Source organism: Coffea eugenioides, chromosome 3 (genome assembly GCF_003713205.1).
Source record: "Coffea eugenioides isolate CCC68of chromosome 3, Ceug_1.0, whole genome shotgun sequence".
Taxonomy (NCBI): Eukaryota; Viridiplantae; Streptophyta; class Magnoliopsida; order Gentianales; family Rubiaceae; genus Coffea; species Coffea eugenioides.
Window position 1 is genome coordinate 46592281 of NC_040037.1, and position 17838 is coordinate 46610118.

General features: G+C 33.1%; 1 protein-coding gene and 1 long non-coding RNA gene across 2 annotated transcripts; both read left to right on the forward strand.

The window, feature by feature from the left end:
* Window positions 1-12107: 12107 nt before the first annotated feature.
* Window positions 12108-14412, forward strand: LOC113766766 (disease resistance protein At4g27190-like). Its single transcript, XM_027310921.1, has 2 exons — window positions 12108-14350; window positions 14397-14412. The coding sequence occupies exons 1-2, from the start codon at window positions 12108-12110 to the stop codon at window positions 14410-14412; spliced, it is 2259 nt and encodes a 752-aa protein (XP_027166722.1).
* A 34-nt stretch (window positions 14413-14446) lies between these two features.
* Window positions 14447-16849, forward strand: LOC113764533. Its single transcript, XR_003467639.1, has 3 exons — window positions 14447-14507; window positions 16301-16489; window positions 16587-16849. It is a non-coding gene; the product is annotated as an uncharacterized LOC113764533 (long non-coding RNA).
* Window positions 16850-17838: the final 989 nt, after the last annotated feature.

Below are 17838 nucleotides of genomic sequence, written 5' to 3' on the forward strand. Positions count from 1 at the left end.
CCAACTCCTTGATAACCCATGTTCTAGTTGTTGTTTTCTTGATGTGGTTCTTGGTTATGGTTTCATTCTCATCATGAGGACTGCCATTTTGATTTCCGACATGCCTAGTATTTGCTGCCATTTTCTAAATCAAGCAAATAGGTTTCACACTAAAGTGAGTATTTTATTTTTATTTATTATTATTTATAGATGTATATATTTTTTTAATACGACACAACTAAAGTTATCTACTAGCACGTTTTATACATATTACCCCATAAGACACAATTTAAAGTAGAGAGATTTTATTGATCGACTCAAGATGAAAAGAACAATCGACTTCTTACACATCAGAAATCAACTTCGTAACTTATTCTAGAAATTCCTAACGAATTTAGTGTTCAAAATCCCTAACTATGTCCTACAATTGGATGGAGGAACTAATCAATATGAACAATCACCAAACCTACATAATAATGTTCTTGGAATAACATTCAATAACAATAAAAAATCTCTCCTAGACCAACTCTGCTTCTCATTTGCTGGGGGGTCTGCATCCTCAATTACTCCACCCAAACATTCTCATATTTTACCCCAGGCTTAATCCAACGCTCCTTTATGCTTGGCCCAAGATTCAATTTAACAAACCCACACATATAACTAATTAATTTTGATCCAACTCATTTCCTTCATACCTGGCCCACAAGAACTACCCCGATTCATTAATCCATCAATTAGCTGGTCATCTCCTTCCCCCTATATATATATATATATGTATATATATAGATATATATTATTTTTTTCCAAATTCTATTAGTGTTATCATTATTTTTATTATTCATAATTTTTCCTTCTTTTAGTTGGCCTTTTGGCTGCCCTTCTAACTAGTTAAGAGAGGAGGGTCATCAGACCCCCCTTTGCTATCTTTTTTTTTTCTTCCTTTGGCTGGCCTCTTGGCCAAACCCTTTATTCGATCAAATGTCGCCAGCACTTGTTGGTGACCTTTGCTCCTCTTTATTTTTTCTTTTTTTTGCTTCATTGTTGCAGCAACACACACACCAATAGCAATGGCAACTAGCTGCTACTTTCCTTTTTTTTTTATTTTACTTTCCAACAGATTTGGGTAGATCCTATTCATCTCATAATTAAAATTTAACACTTTATTTCTATTAATCCGGACAAGAATCTTCCTAAATTTCTCATGCAGGTATATACATATCGAAATATACATATACATAAAATCTTTAAAATAATTCATGAAACTAATAAGACTTAAAAGAAAAGTTTTGAAGTGCATTTGAGACTTACAGATCTAGATGCCTAGTTGCCTGTTTGATTGACACTGACGTCTTCTTCTCCTTCTCTATTCTCTCACCGGTTTGCTCTAAGGGAACGACGATAACGAGAAATAAGAATATTGTTGCTTCTTTAAACCTTTAGATATGTATTTTAAATCCCTAATACTACCCACTACTTGGTGATTTAGATAAGAGTTTTAATTTGTTGTGAACTCTTATTCTATCTTATCTCCTCCTTAACCCCCAGTTTACCCTTTAACATATTCTACAAATATCTTTACTTTTACCCATAGATAATTTTACCATTTAATTAGTTGAGCAAAATAAAAGTTGAAAAGAAACGTGGGTTTTACAATTAGGAGTTTGTATTGGACTGCTAATTTTAAGTTGTCAGATTTGGGCGTTTATTTCAAAATAAATTTTTCTTTTTATTTTTTGAGAACTGAAATTTTGGGATCGAAATCTGGGCTATACTGGCTACGACTTGATTTGGCAGACTTGAAAATTAGCTTCTATAGACGCACTTGATTCAGAGTTCTTTGAGCCAAAACTACTTAAATACTTAATTTTTTAATTACTTTTTGAGGTGAAATTTTCTATATTATCCATTTTGAAAAAAATACTAGAGTTACTTTTATTCTTATACAAATTTAATTAAGCTCGAGCTTTAGCTTAAACATAATGACATTTAGATTCAAGAATGAGTTTGAGCTGGAACTTGACTATAGATCCTAGTTATTCAATTTTCGAGTTTAAGCCTGATAAACCTAAGTTGAGCTCTGTTCAACTAAGGCAAAACTTGACTCCAGTTTGCATATTTGCAGTCCTAGCCATTGGTCATTTACCAAATTAATTCTATTTTTTTGTCATAGTTCTACAGTTAGTCCAACATGTTGCAATCTTACAAAACAGAGGTTTTGAGCTATTTCAATCTGCCACTGCCTAATAAGAGATAGGATCCAGAGCAAATTTCACTAATACACCACTTTGCTCATCCTTGAAAACATCTAACTTTATCCTTATGTTTCAACGAGTACAACCAAGTCATTTTTTTGGCCAAAAAAAAAAAAACCAAGTCATTCCAATACAATCATCAACAAATTTAACAAATCAACAAATACTAGTGGATGACGTAATTGATTAGAGACCCCATACATCACTATAAACTAAAGCAAATAGTACAATTCTTTCATTCAAGTTAGTTGGATAAGGGACCTATGACTCTTGGTTAGAATACAGGTGTTACATTTTAAATCAGTAATATGTATAATAGAGAACAAATCAGTAAATGGATGCCTTATATAACCAATGATAGATGCCCTCACTGCTGATGTCATATCTAGATCTCACGCTATTTAGTATTCTTCGTGCATCTTATTTTATTTGTTTTACCTAGACTAAAATTATCCATGTTGTATAAATCCCCTCTCTTCGTGTCATGATTGATTATTTTCTTAGTGAGAATATCTGGAAGTAGACAAAAAATTGGATATATCAGTACTACACAAATAAGATCGGCTATGATTTGACTCATAGACAGCAAATTATTTGATAGAGAGGAATTAATGAGGTGTCAAATAAAGAAAGAAATGATGATAGAAGAACAAATCCAACTCCTGTAACTTAATATATAACACCATTTGTATTAGAGATCCTTGATTGTATTGGTTAAGTAACACAGGAAAAATCATTTGGATCAAAAGTCATATTATTAGTAACCCCTAAATTGACAATCTAGTTACTATCACACCAATTACAGCTACAATTACCTTGACACTGACAAGTCATTGAGGTATCAGAAGAAAGGACAGAACGCACCTATGTAATGATAAGAGTTGTGGCTAATGCTATTGGATTAGCAGCTGCTATGGCTACTCTAGAGTTTCCATTCTGATCAACAATATTCACTCGATTAATTTGTCGATTTTGTCCTTTATAATCCTTCCGCCCAACTTGATATCCATACAGCTTAAAACAAGTGTTGCGGGAATGTTTTTTATTCCCACAATAAGTGCAACAATCTTCTTTGGTTGGCACCTCGATTAGTTTGTCTGGTGTTTTCGTGTCAAACGTAGGCATATGCCTCCTCTGTCATCGAAAATGGTTTCAGCTGCAATACCTTACTATGAATATTGTCCAAAGTGGTCATCTAACCCATCAAGGAAAATGTATACTCTCTCTTCCTGTATTAGAGAGTTATACCCGGTCATATCGATAGCACACTCCATTGGGTTAGGCTAACAAAAATCAATCTCCTTTTACAAGCCTTGAAGGTGGTTGTAGTGCTTCTCAATTGATCTTCCAATTTATCTCATACTACTTACCTACTTATGTAAATCATACATTTGGAATGTATAAAGGCCATTGAAATATGTTGTAACCTCCGGATTCCATACTACTTTCATGTTTAGAAAACAAATGAAGTTACTAATCAAGGATGGATCCATGTAGTTTATCAACTATCCTTTTAGGATAGAGTTTTCAGTCCATCTTTGTGGGTATATAGGATCTGGCAGTGAAGGTTGAGGAAGTTCACAGTTTATGTATCCCAATTTATCTTTGCTTGAGATATACATCTCAATAACTTGGGACCATAAGATATAGTTGGTGGCATCCAACATAATGCAAATATTTGTCAATGTTGAGTCACTATTTTCGCATAGTCTTCTACCTCCTAACTAAGACTTCTGTCATTCGTGCAATCAAGTCCTTTAAGATGGAGGCGATTTCACTATGTTTCACCATTTCAAATGATTCTGCCATGGTTTTTGATTCAAAGTTATATTAGAATAGTGCTTGAGTAGAAACCTTAGAATTCCTGCTCTAATACCATATAAAGAAAAGAAATAAGTTTGGGAAATATTACTATATTTCTCACCTTTCACAAATGATACAACAGCATACTTATAGGCTTATACTAGGAAGAGATAAATTTGAATTTACATCTAATCTATCCTAATCTATTATTGATATCTAATCATATCTCTCAAATTTAAAAAGATATTTACATCTATCAACTCATTCTAACAATAAACTGGTTTGAAGTGGAACTTGTGAGGTCCTATACCCCCTAGTTTTTTGAGTTCTTAATCGATTGTACATAGAAACTAAAATGAACCAACAAAATAGTCCCTTTACTTGATAAATCCTAATTAAAAAAGGAACTTAGAAGCCTTACCAACATGTAACGTTGAAAATTGTACCGAGAGTTGTGATAGGTGATTACAGTTTAAGCCAATTATAGACTTCAAGTATAAACCTATATCTATGAAAGTGTAATGTCCTATCAAAACGCACTGATAATTTGACAACAGTTATTTCATATTCAGAAGAGTTAGCCATTTATTGTTTTAAGTTGTTCTAAAAAATAAGATTTCATGAGAATAAACATTTTCTTAATTACTAATGTGACTTTTTTAAATTTTTTTGACAGAAAAGATATAATTTTTATTCCATGAAATTTATACTAGTGGCAAAAATATATTGAACATGTTACAGATACAATAAATCTAAAAAATCACTAGATCTAATAGATTTAAAAAATAATAAAGATTATACTGTGAAAGTCCAACATATTTCAAATCCAGATAAATCATAAGTGGTCCAATGAATATTCGTGCATGTCAATAATATCATATTTGCTATACAACTAGTTCAAGTTCAAATTAGATACTGAAATTTGATTTTAGGACCAAAAAAATCTTAGATTTGACATACATATTTTTAAAAAACTCTTAAATCTAATAAAGAAATGGAAACAAACTAAGAAAGATTCTCACTACCATCCTCAATGAGGGGATAAAACTCTCATGTAGAAACCTATGAAAGCAGAAAACTTTCACATGTAAGCACTAGAAGAGTGAAAACTTTTAGTAGGATAACTTAGAAGAGATTTTCTTGAACATAAAACAAGAGCAGGAGGAGGGAGATATTGACTTGAGACCAAAATCTCCCTCTCATAGAGAAAAAGGAATTGTTGAAAGGCTTGTAAAGAGAGGTTAGAGAAACTTTTATTGAGAGGAAATAATTTAAGCATCCAAAATACTTAGGTCATACTTCTCTTTTACATTAATCAACATTTTTAATTTTCAAATGTATTATGAAACTCTTGAGTATCCTAAATTTTGGGATCTAAAGTGTATTTTCATTTATCTACATTTCTTTCATTGGTGAAACCAATTATGTGCACTAGTAGCAATGTGTATAATTATGAGAATTTTACCGTCCAACATTATTCAGGTTATTTTATTAATTTTTGTTTTCTCTTAAATTTGATATTCTTCATCAACTAATGATTGTTATGTTGACAAATTTTTCCATAATTTTTCCGCTACCTGGTTCTTTGCTTATTCCTTGCAATTGTTACAAAAAATACAAGTGTGAATCATTTGTTTCCATCCACAGCCCTAGGGAATTATCTTTTGCATTCCTTTCTAGCCTTATTTTTCCACAAATGTATCTTTCTCGTTGATCCATTTCAACAAAACTAGCATTTAGAATGTTCATCGTTTTTGCTTTCTATTTTTTTTTTGCCCCTCTTCTCAAGAATTGTACTTTTCCTATCATTAGCATTTCTAGCAAACTATGACAAAGTGTGCTTTCTCTTGTTGTGCTTTTATTATTTTATTTTTTTATCCGTATTCTTTAGTTGCATTTTTTTCTGCTAAACTACATTGTTGTGCACACACCAGAAAAAAATGCAACTAAAGTATATCGATAAAAAAATAAAATAATAAAAGCATTTTTTCTGCTCAACTATATTATTGTGCACATACACATTATACACACACACACACATTAAATATGTGTGTGTGTGTGTGTAAATATGTGTGTGCTTGTATGTGTGATCTTTTTGTTGGATCTTTAATCTAACGTTGGACTTTTATGTGAATAATTATATGTTGCAGATTGTTAAATAAGGTTAAATCCAATTAAAATGATCAATTAAGGTTTGGGGTTTACTGTATCTAATAGGATGTAGGTTTTTAATATTTAGAGATTTAAGGGTATTTTCTATTTCTATGATGAGTTGAAATAGGAATCCAAAAAGGTAACATGAAAGTTATTTATAAATAGAATTATGGTCCCAGGTCACACGTATCTTATTTTTATATTCTTTAGTACCACAAAATAGTCTTTCCCGATATCCCATTGTCAGGAAATCCTGAAAACAGAAAGAAATTAAATACGTGTTAATTTGGAAAGTCAATTTAAAATCCATGGGTTCAAGTGCTAGTTTGTTAACATGAATCCAGGTATATTTTCGCAATTTTTCTGTTGATTTATTTCTTAATAATCGCCATAAAGATCTTGGATTTAATAGGTGATGGTTTTCACCAAAAGTTAAATATAAATAACCACTAACACTTCTAGTTTCTAATGCCTTTGTTTGATGTTTTCATTAGAATTTAATGCTTTTTTTCAATTGTTTGCTCCTAATAACCAGTGTTCAAAGCTCAGCATCATCGACGAGCAATCATAATCCTTCGAGGTCAATTTTTTGTTTCATGTCTTTCGTAGTTTTTAGTATCTTTCTCAATCATCAATGAAGAAAAAATAGTTCACTTGAAAAAAATTTTTCACCTCATTTAAGAAGTCCAGTATTGCATGTTTTTCGTTAAATGAATATATGTTTTTCTGAAAGATCCTTGTAGATCACTAGTTGTGTCAATTGTGATTTCGTCTTCAGTTATATGTTCATATAATAGATCTCTATGCATCCTATGTCGCATCAATTGAGATCTATTTTAAATGTAGTCATTTACAACAAGATTAAACCCGTGCATCAATAAGATGCAAGGAGAGAATACTTGTTGAAAAAATAGTTACAATATATATATATCTGTGTGTGTATATATTCGTGTGGTTGTATGTATTTATGTGTGTACATAAATATGTGCACATGTACATAAAGTATGTGTGTGTGTTTGTACATATAGATATGTACAAATGCACATATGTATGTATTTAATTATGGGATAATTTCAGTAACCTACCTTGAAGTTTCTAACAATTTCATTTGGCTCCTCTCAGGTTTAAGAAAGTATACTTACTCCCTTGACATAGTAAAATACCTATAATGCCCTTCATTTGATAGATAATTTTAAATTTAAGGCAATAAATTATCAAAACCTAAATAAATTTATTTTCTATCTTTTGTCTGTTTTTGCTCCTCTCTTTTCTAATTGATATAACCTATGTTTATTATTTTCAATTTTGTGGATATTAGCAAATTGAAATTACAAAATCAACAGAGGGAGTAGATTATGTGTCAAATTAAAAGTAAATGAAGAGACGTGCAGTGATAAAGAAATAAATAATAAAATTGATGACTAAAATAGCAAGAAAAACTAAAGATGTGAAATTTTTCATATTTAGTTTATTGTCAAAAATTTTTTTTTTATAAAATGTCAATAATCACATAAGGATTTCTTTCATTAGATGAGAAATTTTTTATTATGATTTTATTGTAGAGGTAGAATTCATTCTCTACTTTTCAAATATTAATATTTTTAAGGCCATAAGAGTGTTGTAATGGTGATTCTAGGTCAATTTAACTTATATTGAAGAGGTATATAAGCATTAATATTTAATTTTGGGGTATAAAATTGGTTTTCAATGGGGTTTGTATGTGTTTTTATTTTTTTTTTAGCGACAAGTATTGGTATTGTATATACAGTTTGGGATCTTTTGGGCGGCTATTTGGTTTTAAAACTTATGTTTGGATGGTTATTAGGGATTAAATTTATTGATTTGTGCAAAGCGTGGAAGAAAATGATTGAGTATGCTATATTTTTTTTCTTAGTTTTGTACGAAAGGACAATTTAGGATTTTTAAAAGAAAATTTAGATTGTTGGACCTATATTGTTACTAAATAGTAAAAGTAGAAGAGGTATATGTAATTTTTAAAATCTAAGGGGAGCTCTCTATAATCATTAAAAGCCTCAAGAGAGGTTTGTGAAATTATCCCTTTAATTATTATGTATGTATGCATGTAGATATGTATATACATAGACATGTGCATCTATATGTACCCACATATGATATATGTATGTATATATGTATTATGCATTACATATTTATCTATATAGGTATATAAATACATACATATATGTATATACATATATGTATGTATGTATATGGATATAGCATAATTAATGAATAGAAAGAAATAGTTTAGAATCATACCTTTTTTTTTGGGAAAAAATAAGCTCTTTATTGACGATATCCAGTGATATCTACACACCAGGGCATTCCCTAACTACATAGAACAAAACAACTACAAGAATTCTAGCAAAACTGATCTAAGGACAGTACCCACTACGGTGCGAGCCATGTAGTCTATGCATGTGTTCTTAGAAGGTGAGAGAGCAATTATGCAAGGGTTGGAATTGAGTTTAGGTTATATTCTTCTATGGAGTTTATTGTCTCATAATAAAAAAGGATTTTTTCTCTCTGGACGTAGGCTCATAATAACTTTTGTGTGTCATTTATTTTTATATTTATAGTTTATTTATTATTAAATTACTGACTATTTGATGTCTCAATAGATGTTTGTTACGCAGCTAGATCCCAACATATTTAGTGTTTTCTACCACATCCATGCGACACTCTGCAGCTGAAGAAAATATGATCATCAACTTCACCGCATAGCACACACTTAGTATCTAAGATCTGTAAATCCCATTTCTGCAATCTACTTTAGTATTTAGTTGCATTCTACAGGCCAACCATAAGATAAGGAGCATCTAGGTGCATAGTTTTTTTTCCAAACCAGATGATACCAGAAAACCTTTTGACCCTGTGATCTGAGCGTCAACATAGCTGATTTAACAGTGAACAATCCAAAGAAGCTAGGTGTCTGTATACTCTACTCAACCTCATCAACAAATTACAAGTGTGATTCATTTGTTTCTATCCACAGCCCTAGGGAAATAGCTTTTGCTTTCATTTCTAGCCTTATTTTTTCACAAAAATATCTTTCTCATTGACTCATTTCAACAAAACTAGCATTTAGAATGTTAATCTTTTTTTTCCCCTTCTTCTCTAGAATCGTACTTTTCCTATTGTTAGTATTCCTAGCAAACTATGACAAAGTGTGTTTTCTCTTGTTGTGCTTTTATTATTTTATTTTTTATTCATATACTTCAGTTGCATTTCTTTTTCTGCTAAACTATTTTGTTGTGCACAAACACATTATATATACACACATATATATACACATACATATGTACACATATATGTATGTATGTATGTATGAGTGTGTGTCAGTGTGTGTGTGTGTAAATATACGTGTGCATGTGTGTGTAATCTTCTACTTTCTAATGCCTTTGTTTGATGTTTTCATTAGAAATTAATGCTTTTTTTGCCTTAATTGTTTGCTTCTAATAACCAGTGTTCAAAGCTCAGCGTTATCAATGAGCAACCATCATCCTTCGAGGTAAAGTTTTCTTTTCATTTTCTGTTGTAGTTTTTAGTATCTTTCTCAATCATCAATGAAGAAAAAAAATTTCACTTGAAAAAAATTTCTCATTTCATTTAAGAAGTTGAATATCATTCATAACCATTTTCATGTATCCGTTAAAAGACTGTATGTTTTTCTGAAAGGTCCTTGTACATCATTAGTTGTGTCAATTGCGATTTCGTCTTCATTCATATGTTCATATATACTTCTATGCATCCTATGTTTCATCAATTGAGATCTATTTTAAATGCAGTCATTTACAACTAGATTAAACCCATGCATCAATGCAGGTGATGCAAGGAGAGAATATTTGTTGAAAAAATATGTGCGTGTACATGCATATCGTTGTATGTATATATGTGCGTGCATACGTAAAGTATGTGTGTATGTTTGTGCATATAGATGTGTACAAATGCATACATGTATGTATTTAATTATTATGTATGTATGCATGTAGATATGTTTATACATAGACATGTACGTCTATATGTATCTGCATATGATGTATATATGATCGTATGTAGATATTATGCATTATACATTTATCTATATAGGTATATACATACATCAATTTCACCACATAGCACACACGTAGTATCTAAGATCTATTTCTACAATCTACTTCAGTATTTAGTGACTTTCTACATCCCAACCATAAGATAAAGGAGCATCTAGGTACATAGATTTTTTCCCAAGCCAGATGATACTAGAAAACCTTTTGACCCCATGATCTGAGTGTCAACACAGCTGATTCAACAGTGATCAATCCAAAGAAGCTAGGTGGCTGTATACTCTACTCATCCTCATCAACAAACGGTACAAAGAGAGTAGGTATCTGTTGCATTAGCAACCTGACCTCCTGATTCCTTCTCCTCCTAGTTGGCCATTTCCAAGTTCCCTCAGCAACGCATTTCTTCAATGTATCTTGCCTTTGACATCTGAAACAAGAGAGTAAGTTCTGTGAAAAATGTTGATACAAAGGCCCCGTTGGTTGCCAATTTTCGAACCAGAAAAATTCTCGCTGCCATTTCCCACCATTTTCTTAATGAAAGGCTGGGCTAAAACTCTTTAAGTTTCAGAATCTTCTTCCAAGACTAGAGCAGTCACCAGGCACACACAACCCCAGTTGCATGTGTGCCTAGTGACTTTATATTCCTAAATTAATTGATGAGTTTAGGATCATACTTACCCTAGTTGCACTTTATATTCCTAAATTAATTGATGGACACTATCGCCTATGAAAACTATAAAGTGAGACTCCAAATTACACTTTTTTTTTTAATTTTAAAGAACCTTTTATTTTTCCTCCTCCAAGGGGAAGAATGACATGAATTCTTGCACAAAAGTAAGCAAAGATGGCTTTTGTTACATTGTTGGCTTCTCTAACATATGTCTCTGTGTGTGTGTGTTTAGCTCCCTCTGTGAACTAATTAAATTAGTCCCAAATGTTCCAACTAAACCAAATGTTGTTCCTAAACTGTTTATCGGCGAAAATGATCCGTAGTATTTCCTCTTAAACAATTGTAGTCCTTTAGGTGTTCAATTTCAGCCATTTTGGTCTAAATGTTTTTAAAAAAATTAGTGAAACTCATAATAAAGCTTAAAAAACATTTATTAGAATTATAGAATGGTTACAAAAATTGTGAAAAGCCACAAAATGCAAAATAGAGGTCATATCCTTTGTTTTACATAGTTTTTATGCATCCAGTAATAGAGCATTGAGTAATAAATTTTACACCTTTCAAGTAAAACAATATAAACTTTACAACTCGTATACTATTATATTACTTACACCATAAAAATAATGGAAACCAAAATTTTACAACTAATTTTTATGTACAAAAATAGTTGCTTAATGAATGATTATATTTAAGTATAGAAAATAACTAAATGGAGGTCATACACACTTAAAACAGCACCGGATTTGTTCAATTAGCAAATTATTAGGTATATATCTATTTTTTTAAACTGGTAAAAAATTGGATAGTTTACACTTATATTATATCTTACCGAGTTTCTATGGTTTCCCATTATTTGTCCGTAAGTGTTATAGTTGTTCTAAATTTTTACGTATTTTGTAAACCATGTTAATAAATTTTCTTACATTTTTATGGAGATTGAGGACAATTTGTCAAAAATTATATACTTTAGGACAACATTGGTTTAGATTAAAACAAAAGAAACTGAGTTATCCAAAATTGAATACCTTAAAACTTCTTTTGTTTTGGCTTAAGGTTGCCCAAGCATTGAAGACTGAAGATTCATTTCGTCCTATTTCATTCATTCCAATGAATTTGATTAAACTTTTGCTACACCGAGTCTGGAACCTTCAAGGACGGCTTAAGAAAAGTTTTTGAGTTTGCAGGATGCCTGTTGATGCGGCACTTGGTGGGTCATCTCTAACATTTGCATATGCGGTTCTCAAAGATTTATTTGTGTACATGAAGCACAGGAGAAGACACGTGAAAGATTTACTTGACAATCTTAAATATCTTGGAGATGAAGCAGAAATTCTTTATGCCCGTTGGCATGACAATGAAGAAGATATCAATCGTCGAGCAGCCTCCATACAGAGAAGTCGACAACATGAAGCGTGGAAGAAGGTAGTATCCCGGTTGTTGGATGATTACAGTAAGATAATTGAGAAGTACAGAAAGATGACAGGAGCAACTGGAAACCAAAGGCACCAGGGAGCAGAAGGTTCGAACAAAGCGGATGTGGATGAGAGCAGCACAAATGCACCGATCCATGAACTGCCGGATATTTCCCACTTAGGGAAGCGCAAATTATGGACCCGAAAGTTCTTCAAGCTTGCAAGGCTCGATAAAGACGTTATGAAGCTAAGGGATAAATTTGCTTCAGCCCGAAAAGACATACCACTTGCGGATTTAACACGTCCAGTGAAGCCAAAAGCTGTTATAAGAATGGAAGATGCTAAAGACCTTGATGTTGTGCCTTCACATCAAAAGAAACGCGATGAACTCCTTGATGAACTGCAGCCCTGTAGAGTTGAGGCAGAAGCAAAATTGAAGAGGATTGCTATCATTGGAGAAGCGCAAGTTGGAAAAACAAATATCATGAAGAACTTGAATAACTGGTTTTATTCATGCCCTCCTTCCCCAAAACTCGACTACGTCATTTGGGTGACTGTTCCAACCAATCTGCACAAGAAAGAGGATGTCATCAAAACCATACAAGAGAGTATTCTTCGGCGTTTGGAGTTAACTGAGCAGATTAGTACAATTGATAAGAATAAAGACACAATATCTACACAATTACGTGAAAAATCATATTTGCTACTTTTTGAGGGGTTCTCTTCATCAATTCAGCTTGAGGAGATTGGAGTCTCCGAAGAACATAAGCACGGGATAGTCATCATTGAAACTAAAGATCCAGTTTTGCTGAGGAGTTTTTGTTTTGACCAAAAAATCAAAGTAGAGAAGTTACCACACAACGAGTCGAGGAAATTGTTTCATAAGATCATGGAAGGTGAAAGACTAAGTGAACAATGCTGTGAGCTGGTTGGACTGATTCTTAAAGAGCTTGGCGGGCTTCCAGGGGTGATCTCATCTATTGCGAAGTTGCTCAAAAGCCAAAAAAATGCAGCATATTGGAGATCTATAAAGGACAAACTGGCAGCAGATGTTGGTGAATGTAAAGATCTGGGACTAGGAGGACTACTTGAAGCTTTTAAGATAGCTCATGAAGGCTTGGAAGAGGATCGTTACAAAAGTTGCCTACTTTATGCAGCATTGTTTCCGAAAGAATTCACAATTCCCATTGATGTTTTAGTTGAATGTTGGAAAGCTGAAGATTTTCTATGCTGTCCTCTTCCTACATTACTTGTGGCTCGAGATGATGGAATTTACGTACTGCATAAGCTGATTGAGCTCTCTCTCTTAGAGAAATGTTCTGAACAGTACGTTAAGATGCCAATACTCGTCAGGAAATTTGCAATTCGTATATCTTTCCCTGGGGAGGAAGCTGGAACATCCTATGTCAAGTCCGGTCCAGAGATAGACGGACACCTAACAAATGAAGAATGGGAGAAGGCCAAAAGGGTGTCTTTGATGGGTTGCAGATTAGAGAAATTACCTGTGAGCCCAATATGTGAGGGGATATCAACACTATTTCTGCAACTTAACCCAAACTTGAGAAACATTGGGGAAAATTTCTTCACAACTATGAAGAAACTTCGAGTTTTAGACCTGCACAGCACCGGAATAGAATCGTTGCCATCCTGTATCTCCTCCTTGGCTGCGCTTCGGAGTTTATACCTCAACAATTGCGGTGACTTAACTGAGTTCCCACCTAATATAGTGGACCTCGAGAAGCTCGAAGTTCTTGATATTCGAGACACCTCAATCCATTGTTTGCCCGAAGTGATCCGCAGTTTGGTTGGCCTAATGTGCTTGAGGTTTTCATTTGTCCCCGAGGCGTGCAATACCAATCCGAAGCCAGAACGGACATGGCTGATATTTCCCCCTGGAACAGCTGACCAGATTAACAAGCTCGAGGAGTTGACTATTGTCTTAGTAAATGGAAGCAGTGATGGCATTGCTGATCGAATAGAAGCAGAGGTGCTTCAATTTAAGAACAAAAATAATCAGTTTAAGTTTTTTCTTCACGGGCCGTCCCAATCACTGGACCAACAGAATCTCATCCAACTGAGGGGAGAGGGAATAACGCTTCCGAATCAAAGTGTTCTTGCAAGTCACGTTCATAATCCAACAACAGGAAACCTGTCTCCGAGATCAGATAACGAGGTAACCCTTCCCTGCCTGATGTGTTGCACATTTCAAACAACAAAAAAGGGCAAAATTGCTTATCTTACTATGAAAATATTTCTTGATTTTCATAAATTGGTTTCATATTTGAAAATCTGCTTATTTTTTAACCCCTTTCCACATATTCTTTAAAAACTGCATTCTTTTCAAGGTTGACTTTTTACTTAATGTTTAAGTCTGTCTTAGTACAATATAAAGGTAATTAAACTAAACTATTTCTGATCTAAATACCAGATTTGTCCGGTTTCTCTCCGATTGAGAGGCGGAGGAAGTTTTGACCGGAACAGTTCCAGAGAAAAAAAAAGTAGAAAATGAGTTATAGGGAGGGAAGGATGAGGCAGGCCTTTTATGGGTTTTTAACTTGTATGTGACGGTAGCACGTTGACAAACACATGGACTAAGAAACAAAGGGACTTGAATATATACTCTTAACAATTCCACAGTTTTCTAATTTGGAAAAGCAATTAAAAAAATTGAGTCCACATGTCAACTTTAAACATGTTGAGAGAAGGAGGAGAGAGACAACTAGAATGGACAGAGGGACTAGCGTTGAGAGAAGCAAGAGTATTAACTGCAAGACAAATTTAACAAGTGAAATTATGCCAATCGTAATAATATTAAAAAAATCTCTATCTTTAGTGGTGAAATGTTAAGAAAAAGCTAGCAACTTACGTGAATTTTAATATGTAGAGAAGATATGAAAGTTTTGCAAATGGGTTTGTGTATTGAGAGCACATTGAGAAAGGAGAAGAATAATAAAGGTAAAGTTGTGTCTTGTTTGATCTTGATTCAAGTGTAAAAAATAAAATGGGTTGTTATTTTGTTTTAAGTGTGTTGACTCAAAAATAATTGTGTTGACTTGGTGGGAAAAAATGACAAACAAAGAATAATATTAAATAAAAATTGTATTCAAGTCGATTAGTATGTAATTGTGAATTTTGTACTTGTGAGCTTAACTAATTAAGGAGTTTATAGAGTTGTTGGACTAGTAGTTAAAGAGAGAAAATAGTCCCACGAGCAAATGACAAAATTGACTATTAAATTATTCAACATTTCTTGTTTTAGTCGCTAAACCTTTTATTTAGCTAAAATAGTTATTCAACTAATTAAAATATACATTTTGGAAACAATTGGTGTACATACAAAAAATTCAGTGATCAAAACATGAAATTGGAAATAATTTGGTGGCTATCTATGCCATTTACTTACATTCTCGTTGGGACATGCGGACAATTGGAAGTCCATTATCAGAAATTATAGACAAGTAGTTCAAAGCATGTCCACTTTGCTAATTGAGAAATAAACTTTGCTATAGACAAGTAGTTCAAAGCATGCGGACAATTGGAAGTCCATCTATTGGGACAAACTTAAAAAATTATACATGTATAAACATTGGTGGGAGCAGTAGGGGCAATCTCCATTGGACCTGGAATCAAAGGGGATAGTGAAAAAATTAAGTTGCCTAGCATAGGTGCCCACTTAGTATAACCTGCTAAATATGCCAGTTCAAGTTAGTCCTTAATGCTGCTATTTTCCTTGCGAAAGATGAAAAGTCATTTTATGGCATATGTCATGTTATCAACATAATTTTATGTTATTGCCGGAAACGTCAAATCATCCATTGGCATCATGGAGTAAGCACCATCTTTAGTTGCCTAACGCTAGGTATCCACTCCCCATTCAGCCTGAAGCTGGTCAAATATGTCATTTGCTTAACAACATATATGTAATGACTAGGATGTTACAGCTCGGGGACTTTTAACATTTTTCAGGGCCGTTCTAGAGGTGGGACAACTAATGCAAACTCTCAGGCAAGGAGGAAAGATAAAGGGAAGGGACTTGCATTTTTTAAGCCTAAAAATAAAGCCCGGAATATTGGTGTGGTGATAAGAGAGCCATTAGAAACAAATGGGAGTCGAGTTGATATTCATGAAGAAGCCAATGTTATTGTTGATCAGCAGGTAGATAGAGCTACGGTAATTTCTCTATAACTTTCTGGCGCTCATAAAGTAGTAATACTCCTTTTGGTTTAAAGTGATTGTCACCTCTAAATTCCAGGTAGATGCTATTGACCGGCCAAAATTCTCGGATGAAGCAAGTACTTCAAGAACTGCTCGTGGAGCAGACTAGCATCTTTCTGAACAAATAGTTCAGCGCATTTCTTTGTTTTCCACTATACAAAGGAGTGCAAGGTCCTTTCCATGACTATGGCTTTGCAATATGATGTTACAGAGATTGTCTGCAGGAAAATTTTGAAAAGGGTGCATTTGGATCTTTAATTGATGAAAGGTGCGTATTATTGATTGCTTATTTTAAAAATAATTTGTGACTTGGGTACTACATACACTACTACTATTCTACGTGATAAATTGTATATTGTAAAATAACACAGATGTCATACATATTCAAAGTTGTGCCCTCTTTATTGAATAAAGGATGGCAGTGACGGAGTTAGAACCCAAAGTTGGGGACAATTGCTTTTGTGTACAACGCAGTACAACTAAAAAGAAAACTTTTATATACAAAAATAACTGTATAGAAAATCATAAATAACTAGTATAATAGTCGAGTCAATTTTGTTAAAGTTGTATTGAATTTTACAATAATGACATTATTGCACAAGCTGAATGATAATTATTTTTTGTGCTATAGAATAAAAAGCTTTTATGTTCAATATTCTTTTTTTTTTAACTAGCACTTGGTTTTGTTTCTAAGAGACATCCTTTTTAAAGTAGGTGATAATTATAGATTTGAAGAACTTAGAGGAACAAAGTATATCAAAAGGGGATACTTCAGAAATTTTGGTGGGTGGGCACTTAAAAGTGGCTCTGCCTTTGAGGGATATGGTATTATTTTATGGGCAAAATATTTCAGTGGATATTAAACTATTGCTTGCATCAACTATTGGCCATCAAATAATTTTTTATAAAAAAAAATTGACCATTAAATTAACCAATCAGCACACCCATGGCTATTTCATCGATCAATGCTCTTAATTTATCAAATAATCAGAATACATAGCAAAATACAGGGATATTTTTTCCACAATTAACTTGATCCTATTCTCCCCATTATTTCTTTCCTCAAACCTATACCCAAATGTGAAATTATTTCAGGAAAGAAGTAGGGAGTCAATTTGAAGCCCTAAATTCCTCAGGCAAAGTGCAAGGAAGACAAAGAATGTTAAGGCACTCTTCTCAACCTATTTCAAGATGCCCATGCAGATTAACAACAACGATGAAGCCCTCATGGACAAACTAGAACCCAACAATAAGATATGTTATTTGCCCGTTAAGAGAGGTAAGGTGTT